The sequence below is a fragment of the Epinephelus lanceolatus genome, chromosome 9, assembly GCF_041903045.1.
Source record: "Epinephelus lanceolatus isolate andai-2023 chromosome 9, ASM4190304v1, whole genome shotgun sequence".
NCBI classification, from domain to species: Eukaryota; Metazoa; Chordata; class Actinopteri; order Perciformes; family Serranidae; genus Epinephelus; species Epinephelus lanceolatus.
The window spans coordinates 38,852,356-38,864,463 of record NC_135742.1 but is presented as its reverse complement, the minus strand read 5'-3'; the positions used below and the strand labels follow the sequence as shown (position 1 = coordinate 38,864,463).

Here is a 12,108-nt window from a genome sequence, read left to right as displayed (position 1 = left end):
CCTGTTCATCTCCCACCTCAAATTTTCACTAGCCCCCAGGCTGTTGCTCAAACTACAGATTGTATTTCAAAATTTTCATGTGCCCACCACCATGGACACAAAAAGTATAGAAGCAAATTGAGAGATAAATCCACCTCTCTCTCTCTTAAACTCAGATCAAACAGTAAAAATAGGCAGTGCTGATCAAATATGAACCAAGATTCTGCTAGGCTCTGATCACACAGAAAGCATTTTGCAGGTTGCAAAGGGCGCACTGCATTGCTTTTTTTGTTCTTTAAATAGAATGCCACCAGTAAAAAAATTAAAACTAAGTCTTTTTATTGTTGCTAGGCAACCACCCCATCACCTCCTTACCCTAACCTTACCGTGTAATCAATCTACTGTTTATTTATGTATTTTTATTTATTTCATTGTAATAAGTAGCTAGGTACTAAAATGGACAGGCAGAGGGTACTTGCAGTAGCTCCGCTTGAGGGTGAGAGGCTGTCGGCAAAAAGTTTGTTGGGCGAAGAGAAACTGAGATTTGTGTGGGTACGTGAGACCCTAAAAAAGAGGGTGGATCATTGGGAGTACCACCAGTTGGTCCAGGAGCTTCACCTCAATAATGGCCATTTCCAGGCATCATCTGATCACACAATGGGAAAAAAGCAGACATGATGTGGGGTGCTTTTCCGCCCTGAGTTGAAGTTTTTTCAACTCGAGGAGTTTAGAGCACTCTGGCAAAAACAGCAGGCGCCTAGAATGCAGAAACGTGAGGTGCACAGCAAGGCAAAAACAGCGAGCAAAAAGCTTCATTCTCATTAAAGAGGATTACAGAAAGCAGCCTCCAGCTGTTAAAATGCTTTCTCTATAATCGGAGCCTTACTGTGTTGTCAGTTTTTCACCAAAAATGTTTTCAGAAGCATATATTAGCTTAGTTTTAACTGTAATAAGAGATTGTTTATGACCAGCTGCTCTTTACAATGTTTCCTGTGTCAAATCGGAAAAGATTGCATAATGTCACCACCCTCGGGAGCACTTACTGGTGTGGTGCAGCGAAGTGCATTCTGGTAGTTGTAGGTTTTTCTACCTCTTAAGCAAAAGCTACAGCTTTTTCTTTATTTTTCTGGTTGTATAGCATCAGCTTGAAAAATTTTTGTCTTTCTACTGCATAGACAGCCCAGTTTTATGAAAAGACCATCTTTCCAGCAGTGAAATGCGTCTTTAAAGTTAACATATGTGAGGATATTTTGCACATCATGTATAACGCTTTCCAGCTCCTCCTAGGGGAGGACTGGAGGCGTCCAGGAGGCATCCTGATCAGATGCCTGAACCACCTCAACTGACCCCTTTTGACACAAAGGAGCAGCGGCTCTACTCTGAGGTCCCTCCGGATTTCCGAGCTCCTTACCCTATCTCTAAGGCTGAGCCCAGCCACCCTTCTAAGGAAACACATTTCGGCCCCTTGTATCTGCGACTTCGTTCTTTCGGTCATTACCCAAAGCTCATGACCATAGGAGAGGGTTTGTATGTAGATAGACCAGTAAATCAAAAGCTTCGTCTTCCGGCTCAGCTCCCTCTTCACCACAACGGTCCGGCACCACGCCCACATCACTGCATTTCTGCAAACTGCAGATACATTTCACACACCATTCTACCTTCACTCATGAACAAAACCCAGAGATACTTGAACTCCCTTGCTTGGGGCAGTAACTCACTCCCAACCCGGAAGGGGGCAATCCACCATTTTCTGGCAGAGTACCATGGCCTCAGACTTGGAGGTGCTGACTCTCATCCCGACGTCTTCACATTCGGCTGCAAACCCCCCCAGTGCATGGTGGAAGTCACCAAGTATTTGTTAAAAATATTAGAAACACTGGTGACATTAAATGTGATAGCACTCTTAGGTATGTTATCATGTATGCTGGGTTTGTTACTTTGTAGTAACAGGGTACTTTAAATCTTAGAAAGATACATTAAGTAGTGGTTAAAGAAAGAAAAACTTCCCTCACCATTTTAAGATGTTAAACAACAGCTACATGCTTTAAATATCCTGTCAAACATCACTGATTCATATAACAGCCTGGATTTATCCTTTAAGTTGGTGTGTTTGTGTTTGTCATGCCCGTAGCTGCGCCTGAGTGGAGGTCGTAACCCCTATGAGGGCCGTGTGGAAGTGCTGATGGAGAGGAACGGTTCTCTGGTGTGGGGGACGGTGTGCAGTGAAGGCTGGGGAACCATGGAGGCCATGGTGGTTTGCAGACAGCTGGGCCTGGGCTTCGCCAGCAACGCTTTCCAGGTACGAGTTGCAGCAGCCAGCAGGTGGGAATCAGCCTGTTTGGTTTGTAACAGGATCCTTTTTTTTCCACCCCTCTCTTCAAATGTTACAGCCTGTCAGTAAATGTCTGAAATGTTTAAGAACAAAAACAATAAATGGTGTTTATTTTGATTAATGTTGTTTCAGACTAAGATTAAGACATTACAAATCTGAGCACAGGATCTTAGGCAGGAGAGGTTGTAGTTTAACCCAGGTTTTTCATTAAACTTCACATGTAAAATTAATATTTTTTTGCTACATCTAGATCCCCAAAGTCTTAAAATGTACTGCCATGTGCACATAATTTCTCACTAATTACCTGTGGGATGTTTCCTGGAAAGACCTATGTCATTTTTTTAATAATAGGAAAAATAGTGACAATGTTCTGAGATGGTTATTTGAGATTAGTTGTAGAGCTTATAAAGGGTTGTTGATTTTTCAGAGGAATTCCTTAAACCATTTCTCTGTTAAAACCTAATCAATTATTGATTTACTTTTGACTCAATTTTGTTTAATGCATCCATTCAATCCAATCATGTCCTACAAATTCTATAACTACATATCAGATGGAATCACTTTTGCATTGCGTTAATTTGAATTATGTCCTGACAATTTAGCTCATTTCTAATAAAAATGAATTGCAAATGGCTTCAATCATCATCATTTTTGTAGTGGGTGAATTTTAAAGACTTCGCAGGAGAGATAATGATGAGGATAAAAAAAATATTTTCATAAGAAGCAAGTTAAAATGATTATTATAATCCATATTCAAATGCAAAAGTATAGTGTGCAATTTATTTTTTTAAGCTTAGGTTTCATAGTATCTGCCAGTCTGATAATGACAAATATTGTTGTATTATCATCACAGCTGTGTTATGTTTAAAAATAGCCTAAAATGATTTGTCAGGGTTATCATTTCACCAGTAATTATACTGCTCCTAAAACAGCCTTGGGCAGTTTGTGCAGAGCTGTGAAATGGAGAGCTGAGCTTTATGGGTGGAAATAGTAAAACAGTGATTTTTGTATGATTATAGGATGTCAGGTTTACCTTGAGGCAGAAGCAAGTTCAACTGTCTGTTGTAATAGGGGTGTATTTGTTATGTTATGATATTATTTGTGTCATCTTTTTGTCTGGCAGTGCTATTATACATTAATATATTTCACTCATAAGAACATACGTTGCATAGGCCTTATTTGGCAGTTTAAGTTGCACTTAAAAAACATATATGTACCATTATGTATCTACAAAGTAATGGCCCATCCATGAGGATTTAAAAGGACTGACTGTGCCCTCTAGTGGTCAATGTAGAGAACCACCTTTCTTCACAACAATTTAAGGTGTTTAAGGATTGCTACTTAAGTAAAACATCTGGAACATTTTTTTTCCAACATGGCTGGTGAAATAATAAATGATAAATTAGTATCCGTGGTGCTTAAAGAAGGCTTCATTGCAGGCTTTTGCAAACTGTTAAATGAAATCCTCCCACACCTCACTAACTAAATATGTTCTAACTGTTCACTGTTAGCTAATTAAAGGTTTTTGACTAGCTGTGTTCAGTAAAGCACTGTTATCATATATGAAGTGAGCAACAACGGATTATAGTATGTCCAAAAAGGTTAGTGTCAGTTTTGATATCAAACATAGGGGAGCGTGGGGAACCTCCTAATGCGGAGTAAATTGTTACACAGGTCAATCCCTTTGTTTGTCCAGCCACTTGACCAAAATACTGCCCAAACAGTGACCTGCAAAATCCCACAGAGATTGGACGTATTTCAGTGGAGTTCAGTAACAAAGAGCGTTTTGGACTGACATTAGTAAATTTCTTTGCCATACTTGTTTTTGCGATTTCTGAGCTGTCTCTGTAAGTCAAAGAATCCGACCATATATTATCTTAACAACTGTCTTGTTGCCTAAAACAACACAACACCATTTTGATCTACATAACCAACTCCCAGCAGGTGTTAGCTAGGGTTTATAAAATTTCCACACAGCAGCGTTAGTTGTAAGGCAGTGGTACAGCTAAGTGGCCTACAGCATATTTTCTCTATTTTTGCACTTAAAACTTATTTTCAGTTTGAACTCATGTCCTTAATTAAATAAGATATACTTATATACTTAAGTATATATACTCAAATATATATTTTAATTTGTCAGGTATCCTATTGGCACACAGGTTCACAGTTTTGTCAACATTCATACATTGTAGTGCAATCTATATACATCTATTGATCCAACCATTGATTATTGTTGATAGACTAACAGATGGATGGATACCTCTCTTTCCCTTGATGTAGGTAGAGAGATAAGTATCTACATACATCTATCCATCAATCTATCATGGATGAAAAGAGAAAAAGATATTATACCCACACATAGCCTACTATGTATCCATCTTTGTGCTTATCTTTCCATTCATGAAGCATCAGTGGTTAGATGAGGGATGTGTAGATGTTTTGATATCTATCATAGATAGATCCATAAACAAACCACTTCTCGGTTGTTCCAGAATAAAACAACTGTTCATGTGTAGCAGAGATGTGCATGTTGTTATAATAAAACAAGAAATAATTAATCTCAAACTGTTTTAGTAACATTTAGCCATAACTCAAATATGTGAGGTTGTGCCCTGCTCTCTCCTATTCGCTATGTGTGAAACTGAATCAGAAAGCATTACAGTTTAGCCTATGGGTCAGTTCTACAATGTGTACAGTATATGATCAATCAAAGTGCATTATGTCAGAGATAAATCAATCAATCAATCAATCAATTTTATTTATAAAGCCCAATATCACAAATCACAATTTGCCTCACAGGGCTTTACAGCATACGACATCCCTCTGTCCTTAGGACCCTCACAGCGGATAAGGAAAAACTCCCCAAAAAAACCCTTTAACGGGGGAAAAAAACGGTAGAAACCTGTGCAATAGATGTCGTACAGAACAGGTCAGCATAATAAATTAACAGTAATCCGCATGACACAATGGGACAGAGAGAGAGAGAGAGAGAGAGAGAAAGAAAGAGAGAGAGAGAGGGAGAGAGAGAGAGAGAGAGAGAGATGCAGGTAATGACAGTAGCTTACAACAACATTATTGAAAGTAATAATATTATAGTTATAGTTCTGGCTACTGTGGTACAATATGTTGAAAGTATGTATTAATATCTGGCAGTATACATGTGTGATAGATAGTCGTATGTGTATAATAACAGTAGAAGTTTTGACTAATGACTAATGATGGCAGCAGCAGGAGACATCTGGCAGGACCACGGCAGCAGCACAACCACACACGTCACGCTGTCCAGGCACCGCTGCGATATGAGTTAATCTGAGAGACAGTGGAGCACAAAGGCTCCGAAGAAGAAGCCGAGTTAGTGACATCCAGAATGGCTGAGTTAGCAAGATGCAGTAATAGAATACGAGAGAGAGAGAGAGAGAGCGAGAGAGAGAGAGAAGGAGAGAAGGTGCCCGGTGTATTATAGGGGGTCCTCCAGCAGACTAGGCCTAAGTCAGCCTAACTAGGGGCTGGTACAGGGCAAGCCTGAGCCAGCCCTAACTATAAGCTTTATCAAAGAGGAAAGTCTTAAGTCTAGTCTTAAATGTGGAGACGGTGTCTGCCTCCTGGACCGTAACAGGAAGATGATTCCACAGGAGAGGAGCCTGATAGCTGAAGGCTCTGGCTCCTGATCTACTTTTGGAGACTTTAGGGACCACGAGTAACCCTGCATTCTCAGAGCGCAGTGTTCTGGTGGGATAATATGGCACTATGAGCTCTCTAAGATATGACAGAGCTTGACCATTTAGAGCTTTATAAGTTAACAGTAGGATTTTAAATTCGATTCTGGATTTTACAGGGAGCCAGTGCAGAGAAGCTAAAACAGGAGAAATATGATCACGTTTCTTAGTTCCTGTTAGTACACGTGCTGCTGCATTCTGAATTAGCTGGAGAGTTTTTAAGGACTTACTAGAGCTGCCTGATAATAGAGAGTTACAGTAATCCAGCCTAGAGGTAACAAAAGCGTGGACCAATTTTTCTGCATCTTTTCGGGTCAGGATAGGCCTAATTTTCGCAATATTACACAGATGAAAAAATGCAGTCCGTGAGGTTTGTTTTAAATGAGAATTAAAAGACAAATCTTGATCAAATATTACTCCGAGGTTTCTTACGGTAGTGCTAGAGGCCAGAGCAATGCCATCTAGAGAAACTATGTCATCAGATAAAGAGTCTCTGAGTTGTTCGGGGCCAAGAACAATAACTTCAGTTTTGTCTGAATTTAACATCAGGAAATTGGTGCTCATCCAAGTTTTTATGTCTTTAAGGCAGTTATGGAGTTTAGTTAATTGATTACTTTCTTCTGGCTTCATCGATAAATACAACTGTGTATCATCCGCATAACAATGGAAATTTATAGAGTGATTTCTAATGATGTTACCTAAAGGAAACATATATAGGGTAAATAGGATTGGTCCGAGCACAGAACCTTGCGGAACTCCAAAACAAACTTTGGTACTTAAGGATGATTCATTATGAACGTCAACAAACTGAAAACAATCAGATAAATAAGATTTAAACCAGCTTAGTGCAGAACCTTTTAGGCCAATTAAGTGATCCAGTTTCTGCAGTAGAATTTGATGGTCAATTGTGTCAAATGCACTAAGATCTAATAAAACAAGTACAGAGACAAGTCCTTTGTCTGAAGCAATCAGAAGGTCATTTGTAATTTTAACTAGTGCTGTCTCAGTGCTATGATGCACTCTAAATCCTGACTGAAATTCCTCAAATAAATTATTATTATGGAGAAAATCACACAGCTGGTCTGCGACTACTTTCTCAAGGATCTTTGACACAAAGAGAAGATTAGATATTGGTCTATAGTTGGCTAACACCTCTGGATCCAGGGTGGGCTTTTTTAATAGAGGTTTAATTACAGCTACCTTAAAAGACTGTGGCACATAGCCTGTTAATAAGGATATATTGATCATTTCTAATATATGAGTGTTAACTAAAGGAAAGACCTCCTTAAGTAGCCTAGTTGGGATGGGGTCTAAGAGACACGTTGATGATTTAGATGAAGAAATCACTGCGGTCAATTCTTGAAGAGAAATTGGGGAGAAGCAGTCTAAATATATATTAGGTTTTACAGCTGTGTTTGAGGTTAGATAGGTACTATCTGAGGACAGGAGGTCATGAATTTTGCCTCTGATAGTTAGAATTTTGTCATTAAAAAAGCTCATAAAATCATTACTGCTAAGGGCTAAAGGAATACAAGGCTCAATAGAGCTTTGACTCTCAGTCAGCCTGGCTACAGTGCTGAAAAGAAATCTGGGGTTGTTCTTATTGTCTTCTATTAATGCTGAGTAATAGTTTGCTCTGGCATTGCGGAGGCCCCTCTTATAAGTTTTGAGACTGTCTGTCCAGATTAAACGAGATTCTTCCAGTTTGGTCAATCGCCAATTCCTTTCAAATTTTCGCGATATTTGTTTTAACTTTTTTTATACCAAGGAGCGAACTTTCTTTGCTTTTTTAACTTCTTTTTAAGAGGAGCTACAGAGTCAAGTGTTGTTCGCAGCGAGCCTACGGCGCTATCGACAAGATGATCAAAGTCGGTACAGGAAACCTCTGTTACTGAGGGACTTGGTATTGAATTTAACGACGGAGTAATCTTTTTCTTAAATTTTGCAACAGCACTATCTGATAAACATCTAGTATAGTAACTGTTGCTGAGTGGCGTGTAATCGAGTAAAAAGAAATCAAAAGTAATCAGATAATGATCCAATAGCGAGGGATTCTGTGGAAAGACTTTTAGGTTATCAATTTCAATTCCATACATCAGAACTAGATCGAGGGTATGGTTAAAACAATGAGTGGGTTCATGTACACCCTGACTGAAGCCAATGGAGTCTAATAATGAGATAAACGCGGTAGCCAGGGAGTCATTATCAACGTCGACATGAATGTTAAAATCGCCTACAATAATAACTTTATCTGATTTAAGAAATAAACTGGATAAAAACTCTGAGAATTCAGAAACAAATTCAGAATACGGGCCAGGAGCACGGTACACTATAACAAATAAAAGTGGCTGCGAGGTTTTCCAGGTCGGATGTAAAAGACTAAGAACGAGGCTTTCAAATGAATTATAGTCTAGTTTAGGTTTAGGGCTGATTAACAGACTAGAGTTAAAAATGGCTGCAACTCCCCCTCCTCGGCCGCTGCCTCGAGGAATGTGGGTATTATTATGACTGGGAGGAGTGGACTCATTAAGACTAACATATTCATCTTGACACAGCCAGGTTTCTGTGAGACTGAGTAAATCAATATGATTATCTGATATTAATTTGTTTACTAACACTGCTTTAGACGATAGAGACCTGATATTTAACAGTCCGCATTTAATTCTCCTGTTTTGTCTTTCTGTCACAGAAGAGGTTTTAATTTTTATGAGGTTGTTATGCACAACTCCTCTTTGTTTAATTTTAGATTTAAATAATTTAGGTGGTTGGGGGACAGACACCGTTTGTATGAAACTATGAAAACTATGGCTGCGTAACTGAACTAGAAGCTCAGAGAGGCGTATAGGACTGCGGCTCTGAGTCCTGGTCTCAACTCTGGGTTGTCAGGGATTTGAATTACTAATAAAATTTGCCAGGTTCCTAGAAATGAGAGCAGCTCCATCCAAAGTGGGATGAATGCCGTTTCTCCTAATAAGACGAAACCCACATCGTTTGCTGGACACCACCTGGACAGCCAGCGATTAAATGATGACATGCGGCTAAACATGTCATCACTGGTCAGATTTGGGAGGGGTCCAGAGAAAACTACGGAGTCCGACATCGTTTTTGCATATTCACACACCAAGGCAATATTAATGGCATGTGGATGTCCCTCTACTGTCAGCCGTGAACCATGGGCTCATGTTTTCTCAACAGGAGACTTGGTATTGGCCAGGAGAGGTGACTGCTGACGCTGTGGTGATGAGTGGCGTTCGCTGCTCTGGTACTGAGATGTCTCTGTCCCACTGCCTGCACCACGGAGCCCACCTCAGCTGCCCTAGGGGAGGTGGACGCAATGCCGCTGGAGTCTCCTGCTCTGAGAGTGAGATACCCAAATTATATTTATAACATAATGTGGTGAATGCTTTTGAGAGGTAATGGTCAGAAAACATGCCTAGAAATCATGTAATGTTACATCAGTAGCCCATTAAAGAGCCTGAATGCTGTATGGTGATGAATGAAAGAGTAAGAAAAGAAGTAATTGACATTTCCGCTTTTAATTATACTTTGACTATAGCCTTTGCCATTTAATTTGCCAGTTCACACCTTTACATTGAAAAGCTTTGACTCTTGCTCTGCAGTTGTAATTCAACAAATGAAATTATTTCTGCCTCTTAAGAAGCTCTGCCTCAGAGGAATGTTTACATAACCGAAACTTCAATATCCCTCCTGAATCACAAGGGCTCTGCATTTGAAACAGAAGCCACTCATTTACTCAACGTGCCTGAGCTTTTCTGGGGTTTTTTGCCAATGACAGGGCCATACCGCTATGTTTCTAAAAATGTTTTGTCTCTGTCTGCTTCTCTGTGGTTTCTCTTCATCCTCCTGTCCACAGCGGCTCCTGACCTGGTGTTGAACCCTCAGGTGGTGGAGCAGACCACCTACATGGAGGACAGGCCCATGTTCATGCTGCAGTGTGCGTTTGAGGAGAATTGTCTGTCCTCCACCTCCAGCCAGGTGCCGGCCAACTCCTATCGCCGCCTGCTGCGCTTCTCATCCCAGATCCACAACAACGGCCAGTCTGACTTCCGGCCCAAAGCTGGCAGGCACTCCTGGGTGTGGCATGACTGTCACAGGTCAGTGTCGCAAGGGTTTGATCCAAGGGGCAACCTCTGGGGCTGAAAAGTGAAGCCCACACAGAAGTGTGGGGTGGCAGTAGCTTAGTCCATAAGGACTTAGGTTGGGAACTGGAGGGTTGCCAGTTCAAGTCCCCAGTATGGACCAAATATGCAGTGTGAACTGGTATCTGGATAGGTACCAGTTTTTGAGCAAGGCACTGAACCCCCAACTGCTTGGCAACTCCCTCACTCTGACATCTCTCCATTTGATGCACATTTAGGTCCTACTTTTGCGTGTGTGTATTTCAGGCCTGTGTGTAAAACCACAAGTTAATCATAGTGTTAGATCAAGCATGACACAATGTCAAGCTCAGCTCACATCCCAGTTACATCAGCTGATCTGAAGCAGCCCAGTCAACTGATGGAGCAGCCAATTGATGGAAGGGAGTCAGCTGATAGATCACATGATTCCTCTCTATGCCACCAATTGGCAAATCATATTCAGGGCACCCTACCCTGTCTACACCCTGCCCGCTGTTGCTGCTTCCTCTGCAAGGCTCTTTGCAACCCACCTCCATCCAAGCTCCTCCTTCATGTTGTGTCTGACTTATCAATGTCAATTCTATTTTCATTGATGCTGCTCTGTTCTGTTCCCGGGGGTTTTTTGCTGCTGCTCTCCTGGCCTTAGGCTTTCCATGTAGGAGCATGGAGGGGCAGAGAGGTGTGCTCTTTCTGCCGTAGAGCATTCCACGTAGGCGCGTGGAAGGGCAGAGAGGTGTGGTCTCTCCACCTTAGGCTTTCTGCATAGGCCTAGGAAAGGCAGAGAGGCCCCAGAACAGAGCCATACCGCTGAATATAATACTCTTCATGGGAATAAAGTTGTCTTTGCCTTAAGTGGTCCTGACTGAAGTAGTATTTTTTGCATTTCTGTTTGTTTATAGATGAAACTAATGAAGATATGAAAAATGTAATTATTGAGCCACAGAGGTCTTGGTAGAAGTATTTCTTAACTTTGTCGTTTAAACTAGCCAGTCTAGCCATTTCCTCCTGCTTTCAGTCTTCATACAAAGCTAGGCTAATCACCTCCTGGGTCTAGCGCCGTACTTACGCATAGACATGAGATTGATAGATCTTGAAACGCACAAAAGGAAAGCAAATATGTGGGTTTCCCAAAAAGTTGAGGGGTTTCTTTAATAAGCTGCTAGTCCAGCTTAAAGAAATTCAGGATGTTGAAAGTTTTGAAGTCCTGTGGTGATGTCTATGCTGTTTCAAATCTTTTCTGCCCTCAAAAAAAAGAAAATCTGGTGGTGTGGGGGATGCTAACTACTCACTATTAATAAAATATTTCAATAAAATGCTTGGTGTGACAGGAAAATGTAAAAATATTTAAGGACAAAGAGCATTATAAAATTCAATAAAACTTTAATTATAAAGAAAAAGGCCACTTATGCAATCCTTCTTACAGAACAATGAGCCTACTGAAATCCATGTGACATACATCATCAAATATCATTTGTGGAAACAGTTTTAAAAGTTTGTATCTAAGGAAGATAAATTGCAGCGTGATTAAACATCACAAGTATAAAGTCCGTTAGAAACCACAGAGTAGAAGAACACATTTGAATGATTCAGAAATGACATCTCAAATTAGACTTAATTCAAAGAAAGAGCGATGACTCAGCCCCCTCATGTCTTGTCTCTGCAGCAGTTTTTCCCTTCCATATGTTACACTGCCCTGTAATTGACAGTGTGCTGTAAGCTATAGCCAGTGTACAAAAAGTCCCACATTTTTGTGGTTCCTGTGTTGGCCGGGGGAACAGTTCACTGTTGAAAGCTTCACACAGCTACCAGCTTTTTAGCTGGCAAACCCTGGGCACCTTTGAATGGCAGAGGTAGGTGGCAGATGCCAGTTTGCCATGTTCTGTTTTTTAATAAAGGCCATCGTTGCTCTTTCTTTAGTGTACTAGAGCTACAACAGACATAC

At 40.6% G+C, this 12,108-nt stretch overlaps 1 protein-coding gene across 1 annotated transcript in view; it reads left to right on the top strand.

Annotated features, from left to right (window-relative positions):
- Positions 1-12,108, top strand: part of loxl2b (lysyl oxidase-like 2b) — a 57,361-nt gene that overhangs the window by 40,876 nt on the left and 4,377 nt on the right. The window contains exons 8-10 of the mRNA XM_033619885.2: positions 2,111-2,278; positions 9,223-9,388; positions 9,902-10,142. Of these exons, the coding sequence (XP_033475776.1) occupies positions 2,111-2,278; positions 9,223-9,388; positions 9,902-10,142 (575 nt within the window). The remainder of the gene's footprint in view (positions 1-2,110; positions 2,279-9,222; positions 9,389-9,901; positions 10,143-12,108) is intronic.